Source organism: Meles meles, chromosome 19 (assembly GCF_922984935.1).
Source record: "Meles meles chromosome 19, mMelMel3.1 paternal haplotype, whole genome shotgun sequence".
NCBI lineage: Eukaryota > Metazoa > Chordata > Mammalia > Carnivora > Mustelidae > Meles > Meles meles.
The window spans coordinates 18,681,707-18,698,572 of NC_060084.1; the positions used below are offsets into that span (position 1 = coordinate 18,681,707).

Genomic DNA, 16,866 nt, shown 5'->3' on the forward strand with positions numbered 1-16,866 from the left:
CTCTTTTAAAAATTATAGATTTCTTGGGGTGCCTGGGTGGCTCAGCTGGTTGGGTCTCTGCCTTCGGCTCGGGTCGTGATCTCAGGGTCCTCGGATCGAGCCCCGTGTAGGGCTCTCTGCTCGGCAGCGAGCCTGCTTCTCCCTCTCTCTTTGCCTGCCTCTCTGCCTACTTGTGCTCTGTCTCTCTGTCAAGTAAATAAATAAAATCTTTAAAAAAAAAATTATAGATTTCTTAAGCCCCTATAATGTGTATATTCTAGAAGTATCACTAAAGAAGTCTTTTTTGGGGGATTATTTGTTTCACAGTAATAGAATCTCATCCAGATAATGCATTAGAGGATCTACGACTGGATAAGCCATTTCCTGAACTGAGAGAACATTTTCAGTCTTATGATTTGGATCATATGGAAAAAAAGGTATGTATGACCTTCCATTTACAGATAGATTAAAAGACTTTTTTTTAACCTCAGGTTTTTGAATTACACCACAATGAGAAAAACTATAAATATCCATATTCTTGTCATCCAGATTACATAGTAACAACATTGTACTTAATTTGTCTGAAGTAAATTTGTTTTCCAGCAAAATTTGAAAAGTTCTTTTATTTATTTATTTTTAAGGATTTTATTTATTTATTTGACAGAGAGAGATCACAAGTAGGCAGAGAGGCAGGCAGAGAGAGAGGGAGAGGGAAGCAGGCTCCCTGCTGAGCTAAGAGCCCAGTGCAGGACTCAATCCCAGGAGCCTGAGATCACGACCCAAGCCGAAGGCAGTGGCTTAACCCACTGAGCCACCCAGGCGCCCCTGAAAAGTTCTTTTATTGAAGAGAAGTTCGTTAACTGAACATATCAGTGAAATCAACACCCAGGCCAGCAAATTGGACATAAACATATCCCAGCAGCCCTCTTCATGACCCCTTTGTAAACAATTAGATATACTTCTTAAAATAGTGTGAATTGGGGTTGGGTGTTTATTGAAATTAATTCCTCTTGAAAGTTATTTTTAGTGTTTGAGGAGTTACCAGGCAACTCCATATTTCATTATAGAAATAATGATATTTATAATAGATTATGTAACTTAAGGAGTATGTGTTTTTTTCCTACCCATGTTTTTATTAAAATACAGGTTTTTGACCAGAAGACAGTTTTCTCAGTCTAGGATTGATATCTGAAATCAAGAGATTTGTGCTTTCTTTTTGGGTGGCAGTCTCTGAGACTCTTTTCTTGATGGTAAAATAGGGACAGTTATAGTACCAACCTGCCACATTAGGATTAAATTGGATATTACTTCTAGAAAAAGTTTATAAAACAATTTTCATTAACTCAGTTCATTTCTCTCCATTCACTATACTACATATACTGGGAGATGATCATAATTACTATTGCATTTGTTAAAAATGAGATGATATGATGAAGAATAAAGGTAAACTAATTAATGTTAGCTAATACTGACATTTTCTTTGATTTTTCTTTTGTTTTTAGGACCATAGCCATACTCCATGGATTGTGATCGTAGCTAAATATTTAGCACAGTGGTATAGTGAAGTACGCCCTTTTTTAAAAAACAAATTCCATGTGTGACTATACTTTCAGTTTAAAGGATTTCATTGGAGGAAAGTGGGAGATTAATTCTTTTCTTTATGTGGTTACAGGGGAGGTGGGTGCTTTTCTGTTTAAATCTGGCATTTCCTCTTTTGAGACCGATATTTTTATTACAAAATGAAATACCAATAAATGTCATTCTGAAACTGGCCATGGGGAATGAGTGTAGAGAAATGGCCCAGTTTTGTCAACCTCTGATTTCACTGAGGTATTTGCTGATGAAATCTCAGCATGGAGGGGAGAATGGGGGAATCTTTGGACTCTCGATTTCCATCTTTCAATTTTTTTATGACTAGAATTTAAAAATTTCTAACCAATTTAGACAAATGGACGAATACCTAAAACGTATAAAGAGAAAGAAGACTTCAGAGATTTGATTAGACAAGGTAATATGATGTGATATAATTGAATGTTGTATAAAGTTTGAAAAGCAAATTGCTTGAAGCTGTTTATTGGATTTCTGTCAGGAGCTTTATCAGACGATGCCATCATGAGCTTGTATTTTATTTTTTCTCAGGGGAGGTTTAGGAGCCACTCATCATACAGTTTTGTTTTTTTTTTTTAAGTCTAATGATAGTTTCCTTGTCAGTAAATGAGGAACTGGGGGCTGCTCATACCTACCTACCTCATGGGTTGTTGTGAAGATTCATTCATACCATAAAATGTAAAGTACATTTAATAGTCTGATATAGAGTAAGAGCTCAAAAAGATAGCTACTAATATATTAATAAAAAATGACTAATGATATACCTGTTTCTTCCTAAGTTTCAGTATCTAGTCCTCCTTTAAGATCTGATGAAGTTATTTCCATAATGTTAGGAAGAGCATAGGGTGAGAAGGAAAGGGCTATTTTTTGCTAACCAGTTTCTGTTTTACTAGGAATTCTGAAGAATGAAAACGGGGCTCCAGAAGATGAAGAGAATTTTGAAGAAGCTATTAAAAATGTGAACACAGCACTAAATACAACTCAGGTATTAAAGTGTGTCTGAGGAATTCATACAAGAAAGGTGTTTTTTGAAGTCCTCATGTGAAATAGTTGATTTTAGATTTTTTCTTTTTTTTTAAAAGATGTATTTATTTACTTTAGAGAAGGGGCGCCAGAGAACATATGTGCATGTGTGCGTGATTTGGCGGGGCAGAGAGAGAGGGAGAGAATCCCATGCAGACTCCCAGCTAAGTGCAGAGCCTGCTGCCAGGCTTCATCCCATGACCCTGAGGTTATGACCTAAGCTGAAATCACAAGTCAGGTGCTTAATTGACTGAGCTACCAGGTACCCTGACTTTAGATTTAAGTTAATATTTCCTAAATTGTAAAGTTGTTAGAAATTAGTGTCTACAATATGGATTGAATCGTGCTTTAGTAAGACTGTATTGTCCTTGTTAAAATGGATATCAGTGCTTCAGGATATAATAGTGATACAATGATTTATGTACATTATTTGAAGTACATGATTTGTGAATAGTAACAGTTTGGGTGTAGGAAATATATAATGAGGTTGATATTTTGCTGGTCCAAAATAGTGTTGCCTAAAAGTTAAATCTTACTCTGCATTTGCTTTTGACAATAGTTACTTGGATATAATGGAAGACATTCTTAATGACATTGTAAGACATTATTTGGAGGATAACTCCATTTAGATGGCCTTTGTTTTGTTGTTAAGGTCTTGCCAGTGAGGTTTTTGGGAAATTTGGAATAACACAACTGGTAAGTTAAGAATTTTCTTAAAATTTCAATATGGCAAAAAAGTGCTGTTTTTCACATTAGGAAAGCACTTAAGCTGTCATTACAAGATTTTTGGAGACAATGAGGTAGTATTGCTGAGTAATTAAAAGTGTGTGCTTTAGGGGCGCCTGGGTGGCTCAGTCAGTTAAGCGGCTTCCTTTGGCTCAGGTCATGATCACATGGTCCTGGGATCAAGCCCCGCATCGGGCTCCCTGCTTAGCGGAGAGCCTGCTTCTTCCTCTCCCTCTGCCTGCCATTCTGCCTACTTGTGCTCTCTCTCTCTCTGTCAAATAAATAAAATCTTAAAAAATAAATAAGTGTGTGCTTTATCAGTTTTCTGGGATGATGATAATTTTCTATGTCTTTTTTTTTTAATTTTTTTTTTTTTTTTATTTTGACAGAGAGAGAGGTCACAAGTAGGCAGAGAGGCAGGCGGAGAGAGAGGGAGAAACAGGCTCCCCACTGAGCAGAGAGCCCGACGTGGGGCTCGATCCCATGACCCTGAGACCATGACCTGAGCCGAAGGCAGAGGCTTAAACCACTGAGCCACCCAGGCGCCCTGATAATTTTCTATGTCTTAATTGAGGTGATGATTAAAAGGACATGCATCGAACTGTACATTTAAGATTCATTTCACTAAATGTAAAATTTACCCCAATTAAAAAAAAAAAAACCCAAGGTTCTCATAGTTAGGTTCTGTATAGTGAACTAAGCAGACAAATGCACTAGGTGTTATGAACAAAATTCGAGCAGAGCAGAGGGGTAGAGCATGATGAGGGTGAGGAGTCCTAGGATCAGAAGGGGTCCATAGAAGCGTTTTGAGCAGGGAGTGGAGTGACCTGATTTATGTTTCTAAAAAATCATTCTGGTTCTTGTGAGGAAAATAAACTGCAGGGGGCTGGGAACAGAAACAGAGAAACCAGTTAAGAGGTTACTGGTAAGAAATTTTTTTTGCACAAAGCTGTAGAATCAAAGCCTACAATTTCAATAGTTGTTAGTAATGTATGATGATTTTGCCAGCATTAAAAGTACTTAGTTTAACTATGTAGTTTTTTTTTTAAGATTTTATTTATGTATTCGACAGATAGAGATCACAAGTAGGCAGAGAGGCAGAGAGAGAGAGAGAGAGGAGGAAGCAGGCTCCCTGCCAAGCAGAGAGCCCGATGCGGGGCTCGATCCCAGGACCCTGGGATCATGACCTGAGCGAAAGGCAGAGGCCTTAACCCACTGAGCCACCCAGGCGCCCCAACTATGTAGTTTTTACCAGAGTTGTTGTCTCTTCCAGTAGTTACTGATTCAGGGTATAAGGGTTTCAAGTTTTTGACAAGCTGGAAACACATGAAGGACTACAGATCTGAATGTCTGACTCAGACGTTCTGAATTACAAATATCTGAAATCTTTGTTATGTCTTTAGATGTAACTATCAAAGATTTACTTTGGCTCCTTTTGTAATCCATGTGTGATGGAAGAGAACAGGTCAGTCTTTAGTGCTGACACCAGCAGGCAGGAGGGGACTTCCTTCCCTTCCCTACTGTTTCCTCATCAGTTCTCTGTCTGGTACTGATTCTCAGTTAAAGTCTAAGCACAGGGCAGCTGGGTGGGTCAGTCAATTAAGCATCTACTTTCAGCTCAGGTCATGATCCCAGAGTCCCAGGAGTGAGCTCCAAGTGGGGGCTCCCTGCTCAACAGGGAGTCTGCTTTTCCCTCTCCTCCTGCCTCTCCCCACCACTTGTGTGCGTGCATTCTCTCTCTCTTTCTCTCTCAAATAAATAAAATCCTTACAAAATTGTCTAAGCCCATCAGAAGTTTGTATTTGATTACAATGTAGGAATTCAGAGAACTTGTTTGGGAAACAGTGGAAATACAGATGGCCACATTCTTAGTACAAGTAAATCTTTTGTGTTCCTTTGTTAGATCCCAAGCAGTATTGAAGATATATTTAATGATGATCACTGCATAAATATCACCAAACAGGTAACAACCAAAAGTAAATAGTGCCATCTTAATCTTTGGGTCAATTTCAGATGCCATTTAATACTAATTTTTTTTCCTCATTCTTTTAGACTCCATCATTTTGGATTTTAGCTCGTGCCTTAAAGGAATTTGTGGCCAAAGAGGGTCAGGGAAATTTACCTGTTCGAGGCACAATTCCTGATATGATTGCAGATTCAAGCAAATATATAAAGCTGCAAAATGTGTAAGTCACTGTTTTCAAACTATGTTCAAACACTGTTTGAAACTATGTTCCTGAAAAATTAACCTGTGTATAGTACAGATGCACATATTTTACCACTCTATCAGAAATCAAATGCAGCGGGCGCCTGGGTAGTTCAGTCATTAAGCGTCTGCCTTCAGCTCAGGTCATGATCCCAGGGTTCTGGGATCGAGCCCCACATAGGACTCCCTGCTCAGCGGGGAGCCTGTTTCTCCCTCTCCTGCTCCCCCTGCTTGTGTTTCCTCTCTTGCTGTATCTCTGTCATATAAATAAAATCTCTAAAAAAACAAACAAACAAAAAAAAACCCAAGTCTGTAATAGTTTCTTTAAAAATAAGCTACAAAATAGTTTTAGGTATTTTACAGCAAAATTAAGCAGAAAGTACAGAGAGTGCCCATCTACTATGTAGGGGGCAGATTTTTTTCTTTCATATTTCATGATAAAAACCTGATATTTGAGGTGCCTTGGTGGCTCAGTGGGTTAAGCCTCTGCCTTCAGCTCAGTCATGATCTCAGGGTCCTGGGATCGAGCCCCGCATCCGGCTCTCTGCTCAGCAGGGAGCCGCCTTCTCCCTCTCTCTCTGCCTGCCTCTCTGCCTACTTGTGATCTCTCTCTCTCTCTCTCTGTCAAATAAATAAATCTTTAAAAAAAAAAAAACTTGATATTTGAGCATTTAACTCTGTGCTGTGAACTGCTCTGTATATTAACTAATTTAATGCTTACAACAGCCCCAGACAGAGATACTATTATTGTCCCAGTTTTATAGATGAGGAAACTGAAACATAGAAAATGTAACTTATTCAGTGTCAGATTGCTGGGAAATGGCAGAACCAAGATTTGAATCCATGAAACCTAGCTCTCTATTTTTTTTTTTAAGATTATTAGTTTGAGGGGCGCCTGGGTGGCTCAGTGGGTTAAAGCCTCTGCCTTCAGCTCAGGTCATGACCCCAGCGTTCTAGGATCGAGCCCCAAGTTGGGCTCTCTGCTCGGCAGGGAGCCTGCTTCCCTTCCTCTCTCTGCCTACTTGTGATCTCTGTCTGTCAAATAAATAAATAAAATCTTAAAAAAAAAAAAAGATTTTTATTTTTAGGGAGAGAGAGTGAATGAGGTGGGTAGGGGCAGGGGTGAGGGAGAGAGAGAACCTGGAACACTCCCCACTGAGTGCAAAGGCCGAGGTAGGGCTCAACACAGGGCTCAATCCCATGACCCTGAGATCATGACCTGAGCTGAAACCAAGAGTCAGATGCCGCCCAGCTCTATACTCTTAACTGTGGCCCTATAGGAACTTTATCTGTAACTTAAAACTTGAAGTCTTAGTTTGATGAATTTTTTATCGTAATGTTTCATAATTTAAAGAGTTTGTTACTCTTTATACCAGCTCTCTAGGTGTCACTAGTTTGAACCCAGATAGACTGTCCTAAGTATAGGTCTCAGTGGATATTACCCTTATGTAGTTTAGGCATGTTGCTGATGAATTCAGGGCTGCTGGCTTGAGTTCCCCAAGGACCAAATGATGTCACACAGAAGATCTCTGTTCTCTAGATATTGCACTTTTCACCTCAGCCACTATCTAACACATCTTTGTTCTCCTAGCCTAAAATTTCAACTATTTAAAACTTGGCGAAAGTCAGTTGAGGATAGACGGAAGTGTGACCTCACATTGGAGGTAGTCAGCTTAACACAGATCATCTTTAGAAAATGAAAGTATAAATAGACTTAAAGATTTTACATGAACTTGTAAGTAGTTTTTTCCTTTTTAAAGATTTTATTTATTTATTTGACAGAGCACAATCAGGGAGAGCAGTAGGCAAAGAGAGAGGGAGAAGCAGATTCCCCATTGAGCAGGGAGCCCAGCGTGGGGCTTGATCCCAGGACCATGGGATCATGACCTGAGCCGCAGGCAGAGGCTTAACTGACTGAGCCATCCAGGCGCCCCTGTAGATAGACAGTTTTGAAGTTTTTAACTTTCCTTGGATTTAACTTCAAGGAGATGTATCATGTTCTTCAGTAACAGTAGTTACAGACCAGTAGTCAGGTCCTCCCAGAAGCATGGATCGTGGATCCTTCTAGGAGGGTAGTTTTTAAGCTGCTGTTACTATAGAGGGAGCTCAGGCATTAGTAGATTCCAGAAGTCCATCACTAACAGCTGCTGCTGGTAGCATTTCCATGGCATTTTCACATTTTGTATCTTACCAAACCAGTATTTTTTCATGAAAAGGAAAGAAATTTGCTTCATGGTGATATTTAAATTTTGCTAACTTTAAGAATTATTAAAACAGCTGTGGTGTTTTGTTTTGTTTTGTTTTGTTTTCCCAGTTATCGTGAAAAAGCAAAGAAAGATGCTACTGCTGTGGGTAATCATGTTGCCAAACTGTTGCAGTCTATCGGCCAGGTAAGCTGCAGAGCTGAGCGCATTGTGCCTTTTGTGGACAGTACAGCTCCATTTGGCCTGATTGCATAACTCTGGGAGCCAAAAAGGTTTAGACGTAGAGGGTGTGGCACTGGTTCTAGGCCTCTTTAGAGGGATCTCTCCCTTAACCTGCCTAACGAGAAAGGCCTTCTCTAAGGAAACAAGATGTTTTTACAGAGCTCTTGCAGCGCTTGGGGAAAGCCTTTCCTTCTCCCAGTGATTGGCTTTGTGCTGTGGTCTGTGTTCATCTTCTTTTTTATACTGGAGCAAAACCTGCATTTCTCTCTTTACAGGCACCAGAGTCCATTTCAGAGAAAGAATTAAAATTACTCTGTAAGTCCCCTTGAATTAATTTCCTTATTTTGCTTGATCAGAATGTTTTCAGGAATTTTAAATGGCTGAAAGTAAAGATTTTCCATGGTCTCAGTGGTATAGATAAGAATTACTAAGAGTCAGTGTTTTTTTGCCTCATAGCATAATAAAAGGAGAGGGTGTTTTAAGAGTGGGTCACAGCACATCTGTCTATGGCAGTGCTAAAAAGACATGAAGGTCAATTGAAAATTGTCATTAATATGGAATTATTTTCAGCTTATTACTTTTAAAAAATTGGGAAAGTTTTATCTGAAGACTTTGGACGTGAAGTCTTAAGTCACATGTGCATTGATAAGTATTGTTTCAAATACTTTGATTTGGGTTGCCTGGGTGGCTCAGTGGGTTGAGCCTCTGCCTTTGGCTCAGGTTGTGATCTCAGGGTCCTGGCATCGAGCCCTGCATCGGGCTCTCTGCTCGGCAGGGAGCCTGCTTCCTCCTCTCTCTCTGCCTGCCTCTCTGCCTACTTGTGATCTCTGTCAAAAAAATAATCTTAAAAAAAATACTTTGGTTTGTGTTAAGTGACTGATGGAATTACGAATTTTGCCATCCAGTTTCAGAGTGGGTCGGCTCCTAGGATCTTGATAACTCCTCAGGAGGCCCAAAGCATTTTCTTTTACTTAAGAATTAGTTTAAAAAAAAATAATAGTAATAATTAAAAAAAAAAAAAAAGAATTAGTTTAAGAGGGATGCCTGAGTGGCTCAGTTGGTTAAGAATCTGCCTTTGGCCCACGTCATGATCCCAGGGTCCTGGGGTCCTGGGATCAGGCCCTGAGTCTGTTTGGCTCCCTGCTCAGTGGGGAGTCTGTTTCTCCCTCTCCCTCTGTGCTCTCTTCCTCTCTGTCTGTGCTCTCTCAGATAAATAAATAAAATCTCAAAAAAAAAAAAAAGGAAAAGAAAAAACTAAGAGTTAGTTTAAGAATAATAAAATTTGTTTTATGTGCTGAGAATTTTTCCCGTAGCTATTGCTCTTAGCTTCTGCAAAAGTCTTTATTTTGTATGTTCCCCAGCCTTAAAATATATTTATCCATGTTTTCCCTTTAATGACTCTTCCATAGTGCTTGTTGAGGCTTAGTTTTAATGTTTTGTTTCACTACCAATCTTGCACTTCGTTTCTGCATTTGTGTTTGCTCTACTAGCTTATATGATACCAAATTAGAAGCTGGATGTTCAGTATTTGACAGTTAATTCTGTTCTCTCTACTTTCGGGTATGTTTGAAAATTTCCATAAGACAAAGGTTTTTTTAAAGGAAGTTTTACATATTTAAGTGCACAATATATATAATGCCCTCCATTAGGACTACTATCCTTCATAATGATAAAAACAACTATTCACTGAGTCTTATCAGGCTTTGTGCTAGGTGTGCACTTGCTGCACTTGCACATTTGATCCACAGAACAGCTTTCAAAGGTCATATCCCCATTTTACAAATGAAAGCAAGCTCAGAGAGTTGCCGTCACCTACTTGCTCAGTGCTGAGCTGGTTGCACTGCCAGGGATATGAATTTCAGTTTGATTTGTGCTCTAGTGCCTTCTCTGTTAACCATTCAAGCCAAAGAGGTATTTCTTTGGATTTCCATGTCTGTAAAAAGTGTACACAGCATTCCCTGTTCTTAGAGTGACTTGTGATTTGGAATATTCACATGTCTTAACTGTTACTTCCCTAATGTCTTTCTTGTTTTCAGGCACCAATTCTGCATTTCTTCGAGTGGTGAGATGTCGATCCTTAGCTGAAGAATATGGCTTGGATACAATTAACAAAGAGGAAATAAGTAAGTGTAATAACCTTTTGATGCTAGGTTATTAATTTTAATTAAATTTAGAGATATAAATAAGTATTTTATATTTAATAGTAGTGAGTATATGATAATTGACAGGATAATGTAAATATTGTACTGTAAATTTTATTCTATAAACCAAGAAGTAGTCATACTTCCAAATAGTCATAACTGCAAAATAAAAACTTAGTATATATGTGAAATCTTATTTATTTATTTTAAAGATTTCATTTATTACTTATTTGACAGACAGAGATCACAAGTAGGCAGAGAGGCAGGCAGAGAGAGAGGAAGGGAAGCAGGCTCCCTGCTGAGCAGAGAGCCCAATGTGGGGCTCGATCCCAGGACCCTGGGATCATGACCTGAGCCGAAGGCAGAGGCTTTAACCCACTGAGCCACCCAGGCGCTCCTATATGAAATCATATTTAGACTACTGAGTAAGTTGTGTGATATGAAGAAGAGCCAAAGTCAGAACATTACTACATTAATAGGGATTATGTGAGTAGCTAATAGTCCTTAAGAACATAGAGTTTCATCTTAAAATATCTCCCTCTCCCTTTATTTTACTATTATTTATCATTTTCTATTTTATTGTCACAAAATACTTAAATTTTGTGATAGAATTGCTTTGTATACTGAAACTTGAGTATATAGTAAATTCAGTTCTACATTGTTTTTATGTAGTGAATTACCCAAGTTATATGAATTGTTTTTGCCTTTCAGTTTCTAGCATGGAAAATCCAGATAATGAGATAGTATTATATTTAATGTTACGGGCCGTTGATAGATTTCATAAACAACATGGTCGATATCCAGGTAAGAATAGCAGTCTCATTATCATATACAATAAAGTCTTGAATAAATAATTAAATTGAATTAAATCTTAAAGTTTCTTGGGTGTTCTTGGGTTGTTTATAATAGTAGTGCTTGAATTTTACATTGTAAACAGTTTACACCTACTTCAGGTCAGTGAGAAAATACCGCCTGTTTTTTAAGTGTAAGTATTTGCAAATAATTTTTTTTTTAAGATTTTTAAAATTTATTTGACAGACATAGCAAGAGAGGGAACACAAACAGGGGGAGTGGAAGAGGGAGAGGCAGGCTTTCCACCAAGCAGGGAGCCCAATGTGGGGCTCAGTCCCAGGACGCTGGGATCATGACCCGAGCCGAAGGCAGATGCCTAATGACTGAGCCACCCAGGCACCCTGTGAATAATGTTTGATTCTTAACTATTACAGGGAAATGTTGGTTGAATGCATATAGAATAAAACTTTTTCTTTTTTTGGTAGAGTTGGTGGGAAGGAGCAGAGGGGAGGGGAGAGAGAGAATCTTAAGCAGGCTCCATGCCCATCACAGAGCCCTACTTGGGGCTCTATCTCACAACCCTGAGCTGAAATCAAGAGTCAGACACTTAACCGACTGAGCTACCCAGGTGCCCCTAGAATAAAACTTGTTTTTCTGTCAGTTTCCATAGTTTACTTGTAAGACTCAGTCTGAGTTTAATTTTGTGGAATGGGAAAGCTATAAGAAGTATGCCAGTGACTTGAATTCAGAACTCTGAAGATGTAGGGATTTCTTTGCTCAGAATATGTATTTTTTGGTCTGTAAATGTAGTTAATTGGAGAATTGGTATAATCTCAAAGATCTTCAGTTGCCTGGAATATTTTTATTAAGATGATAATTTTAGTTATGCCATATTATTACATAGCAGCACATTCTAGGAATATGATAAAACCTGCTGCCCCAACTGATGTAGTATGCCCACTGAGTTACAGTCTTAATGAGCAAGTGTACCAGAAGAAAAAGCAAAGGAATAAACACCAAATATGTATTACTTTATGTGTATTGTTTGATAGCTTGTATTTTTGATTTACTGTATAACAAACCACCCCAAAACTTAGTAGTTTAAAACAATAAATTATTATCTTGTAATTTGTGGATTGGCTGGGCTCAGGCAGTTCTTGCTGGGGAGTGGGGGCACTCTTGTTGTTGTGTGACACCTGAGGCTGGGATCATTCTGAAGGTTTGACTGAGCTAGACATCCAAGAAGACATTTTCACTGTGACTAGCATGTTAGTTTGAACAGCTGGAACTGGTTGGCGGTTGGTCAGACATCTCTCTCCGTGGCTAACTGGGGCTTCCTTTTAGTGTTGTATTCCTAGGGCAGACTTCTTACATGATGGCTGGCTTTCCCAAAGTTAATATTCCAAAAGACCTAGGTGGAACATACAAAGCTTTTTATGAGTTAGCCTTAGACGTCATACAGCATCACTTACGTCATGTTCTATTGGCTTCGCAGGGCCAGTTTAGATTAAGACTGGGAGGGAACTATGTGAGGCCACAAAGGAATGTTCATTGGGGACCCATCTTCGGAGACTAGCTACCACATAGAGCACAGGCTTTGGCGTTGAACCTAGGTTCAGATCTAAGTTCTGTCACTTACTATCTCTTGATCATGGGTGAGTCACTATTTCCAAGTCTGTTTTCTCTTTTATGGAATGGCAATAATAGTGTCTACTTACTCTTGGATTTAAGGATTACGCAGGTGATGTATGAAAATCACTTAGCACACTACATGGCACCTTGTAAGTATTCAATAAAGGCTTGGTATTACTATTATTAGGAAGAGTAGTGATGGTTTTTAAACCAGAAGGGCTAAAAAATATGATTTGTTTTAGTAACTTTTGAATATTATAGCAATTGTGTTCCTCCTTCCAGTAGTAATAATAGCTTGCCTTTAGAGACATACTATAATCATAAGCATAAGGACTGCCCAGGCCCATATCCTGGTTTTGCTACTTAGGAGCTAAGTAACCCAGCCAAATAACTTCATCTGTCTGTGCCTCAGTTTTCTCATCTATAAATGGATATAATAATAGTACCTACTTCATAGAGTTGTTATGAGGATTAACTCAATTTGTATGGTACTTAGAACACTGTCCAGCATTTACTAATGCTCAATAATTGTTACCTATTATAGCTTTATGTCTTCTGTGTCATTTAATCTTCTGGAAATGAGTAATAAACACCATAATTTTTATAAGCACCATAATTTTTTAGTAGGGCGTGAGGGGCAGAGGGATAGGGAAAGAGAATCTTAAGCAGGCGCCATGCCCATTGCAGAGCCTGATGTGGAGCTTGATCTCAAGATCCTGAGATGATGACCTGAGCCAAAATCAAGAGTTGGATGCTTAATGACTGAGCTACCAAGGCATCCCAAGCACCATAATTTTTATACAGAATATAAATGGGACATCACTTTCTTATTCATTCAATTCTCTGTCAAATAATTATTGAGCACCAAGGATGTGTCAGATAGTTTTCTAGATATTGGGTATAGAACAGTAAACAAAGCAGACTTATCAAACTTGAATCTTTAATAGGTTTCAGATGGTTTCTTTGTTACAGCTTTGTGATAGCTGTAAATATCATACCTTACTATTTTGATTAGGACACCTAAAACTGGATTTAGAAAAGCAGATGTCATTGGTTTTTAAAATTTATTAATAAAAATTAATTCATATATTTATTTTTAGGGGTATCTAACTACCAAGTGGAAGAAGATATAGGAAAGCTGAAGTCTTGTCTCACTGGCTTCCTTCAGGAATATGGATTATCTGTAATGGTGAAAGATGACTATGTCCATGAATTGTGAGTATTTTTTAGGGCATAGGAGAAATAATACCTGTCTTCTAAGGCTAATCTAAGTTCATGTCTCCATCTTTTCTGTAGTTGCCGATATGGAGCTGCTGAGCCACACACCATTGCTGCATTCTTAGGGGGTGAGTTCCATAGAGGCCATAGATGAGAAGACTGGCATCTCTGGTGACACAGTACAGTTAGGAAGTTTTGTTTTCTGAGCAGTTTTAACTAGGGAAGTCACTGACGCAGGATGCCGTGTTGTTTAGATTATTTTACTTGTCTCTCTGCTTTCCATCTCCCACTGCTGTCCATCTTAAAGTGAAGAGTCATTGTTCTTTCTAAAGCACAGCTCTGATCATGTCTCTTACTTAACTGACCCTATGCGTTGGTAATATACACAAGCATACTACAGTAATCTTCAGAAAACAAGTGCAGAGTCCTTGATTTGACATTAAAAACACACCAAGTTCTGGTTCCATTCAGCCTTTCTGGCCTTGGTTTTTGTTTTTGTTTTTTTTTGTTTTTTTTTTTGAGTTATTTCCCTTTCCCGGAGACATGCCCTTTTATTTCCTGCTCCTTCAGTCCTTAACCCTCAGGGTCCATTTGCCTTAAATCTCCCTATTTCTTGAATGTCTAAAATCTACCTGTTCTTCAAGGTCATATGAAAATTAGCATCTCTTTCATAAAAATGCCCTGGAGGCCTGAACTCCAAGGTAAAGGCCAGGGCACCTGGTTTCTGGTGAGGCCTGTCTGTGGCTTGTAGGTGACTACTCTCTTGCTGTGTGCCATTATATAACGTTGTCTTTGTTCAGGGAGGGGAGGACAGATGGGACACTTATCTGGGCACTAAACCCATCATGAGGGTCCTATCCCATGATTCTGTTTACCTCCCAAAGATTCCCATACCATCTTCATCTCCAAATACTATCACATTAGGTACTAAGGATTTAACATGAATTTTTAGGACATTCAGTTCAGTCCATAATGTGTTCTGTATTCTCTGGGACATTGTTATATTCCATTTCTTTCAGATCTTTATTTAAGTGTTAATCTTCCCTGTGTGAGGGTATTCTGACTCCCCAGTTTAAAACTGAGTCACTCCTCTTGCACTCATATATATCCCCCTTTCTTGTTTTTTCTCCTTAGCATTTAGAGTCATTTGACTTACTATACATTTTACTTATCTGTAAATTACCTCTCCCTTATTACTAAAAAGAAAGATCCATGAAGTCAAGGATGTATATCTTTCATTCTTTATTCCTAGTGCCTAGAAGAGTATTTGGTACATAATATAATAATATAATATAATAGTCTCATATTTTATTGAATCAATGAATGTTTGTGAAAGATGAAGCTTCATATTATAATAGGTGAAGAATTTTTTTCTCTGTAGTTTTTTTGCTTTTTCTACTGTTTGCTTTGATTAGTTACTCAAAACTTGTTACTATATAAGACTGTTACTAAGTATAGCAGCCTGGTGGTGTTTAGTATAGGTTGTTTCCAAATTACAGGTGTATTTAGAACAAATATACCATTAGCTCCATCTTATTAAAGTAAAGTAGGCACAGGGTAAAATGTAAGGGTGGTCTTTGAGAATCTTTTCTGTCTATATGTATTTTTTAAAAAAGCACTACTATCGGGCGTCTGGGTGGCTCAGTGGATTAAACCGCTGCCTTCGGCTCAGGTCATGATCTCAGGGTCCTGGGATCGAGCCCCGCATCGGGCTCTCTGCTCCGCAGGGAGCCTGCTTCCTCCTCTCTCTCTGCCTGCCTCTCTGCCTGCCTCTCTGCCTACTTGTGATCTCTCTCTGTCAAATAAATTAAAAAAAAAAAAAAAAAAAAGCACTACTATCAACCATACTGCTCTTTTGACTTTACATAAAATATCATCAACCATTCAAAACCACCATAATACTTCCTTCTTTTAAATTGTGGCATAATATCCCAAAGCGTGAATGTATAGGACAACATTTTAAGTTCCTGTAATAATAGTTATAAAAAAATTGCAGTCCTTGATTTTGATGTGATTCAGTAAGCTATGCCTGTTTTGGCTTATTTTAAAACACTTTTGCCTTTGGAAGGGAAAGGTTTTCTTTACAGAATTGAATATTTTTTATATAACTTGAAATTTACCTTTTTCAAAGCTTTGCTTTTCTTTTTTCCTTGCAGGAGCTGCTGCTCAGGAGGTTATCAAAATAATCACTAAACAATTTGTAATTTTTAATAATACTTACATTTATAGTGGCATGTCACAGACGTCAGCAACTTTCCAGTTGTAGAATAAGCATCCGTATGTAGTGTTAATGATTTGAACTGTAATTGCCTTCAAGTTGTGCTCTAGTCTGTAAAATTCTGTTAAGGGAGGATTGTTAAATTGTTTCCTTAATAAACATTTTTCTCATTTGTAATAATGTAGTCTTTTCCTTTGTGGGTTAAGGGGAAAGGAAGCAGTTGTTTTCTCAGAGAATAAAAGCTATCCACTTTTAATTGAGTTCGTTATTTCTGGCTTGCTAATTCAAGTTTACTTATAAAAATCCCTAGCGGGGTGCCTGGCTGGCTCAGTCTGTAGAGCATCCAACTCTTGATCTCTGGATTATAGGTTCAAGCCCCACCTTGGATATAAAGATTACTTAAAAATAAAATCTTAAAAAAAAAAAAAAATCTCTTGGGGCACCTGGATGGCTCAGTGGCTTAAGCCTCTGCCTTCAGTTTGGGTTGTAATCTCGGGGTCCTGGGATTGAGCCCCCCATCAGGCTCTCTGCTTAGGGAGCCTGCTTCCCCCTCTCTCTGCCTGCCTCTATTCCTACTTGTGATCTCTGTCAAATAAATAAAATCTTTAAAAAAAAATCTCTTTTATGTTGCATTAGAAACAGCTTAAAATAGGCTTTTTTTTTTTTCTTACAGTCTTAAATAATGAATTTAAGCCATAGCATCTTAGGACCATCACTATTTGAAAAGACAAATATTTGAGTTTTTTAAAAAAAGGATTTTTATTTATTTATTTGACAGACACACGGTGAGAGAGGGACACAAACAGGGGGAATAGGAGAGGGAGAAGCAGGCTTCCCACTTCCCGCTGAGCAGAGCCCCAACGGGGGTGGGTGGTGGGAGGGGTAGTGCGGTTCAAT

General features: G+C 38.5%; 1 protein-coding gene across 1 annotated transcript in view; it reads left to right on the forward strand.

Moving 5' to 3' along the window:
- Positions 1-16,146, forward strand: part of NAE1 (NEDD8 activating enzyme E1 subunit 1) — a 28,782-nt gene extending 12,636 nt beyond the window's left edge. Inside the window, exons 8-20 of the mRNA XM_045989438.1 lie at positions 307-416; positions 1,482-1,544; positions 1,924-1,987; positions 2,481-2,572; positions 5,240-5,299; positions 5,389-5,522; positions 7,857-7,932; positions 8,244-8,283; positions 10,005-10,091; positions 10,821-10,913; positions 13,634-13,748; positions 13,830-13,879; positions 15,908-16,146. Coding sequence (XP_045845394.1) covers positions 307-416; positions 1,482-1,544; positions 1,924-1,987; positions 2,481-2,572; positions 5,240-5,299; positions 5,389-5,522; positions 7,857-7,932; positions 8,244-8,283; positions 10,005-10,091; positions 10,821-10,913; positions 13,634-13,748; positions 13,830-13,879; positions 15,908-16,017 — 1,094 coding nt within the window. The 3' untranslated portion in view covers positions 16,018-16,146. The remainder of the gene's footprint in view (positions 1-306; positions 417-1,481; positions 1,545-1,923; positions 1,988-2,480; positions 2,573-5,239; positions 5,300-5,388; positions 5,523-7,856; positions 7,933-8,243; positions 8,284-10,004; positions 10,092-10,820; positions 10,914-13,633; positions 13,749-13,829; positions 13,880-15,907) is intronic.
- The last annotated feature ends 720 nt before the right edge of the window (positions 16,147-16,866 follow it).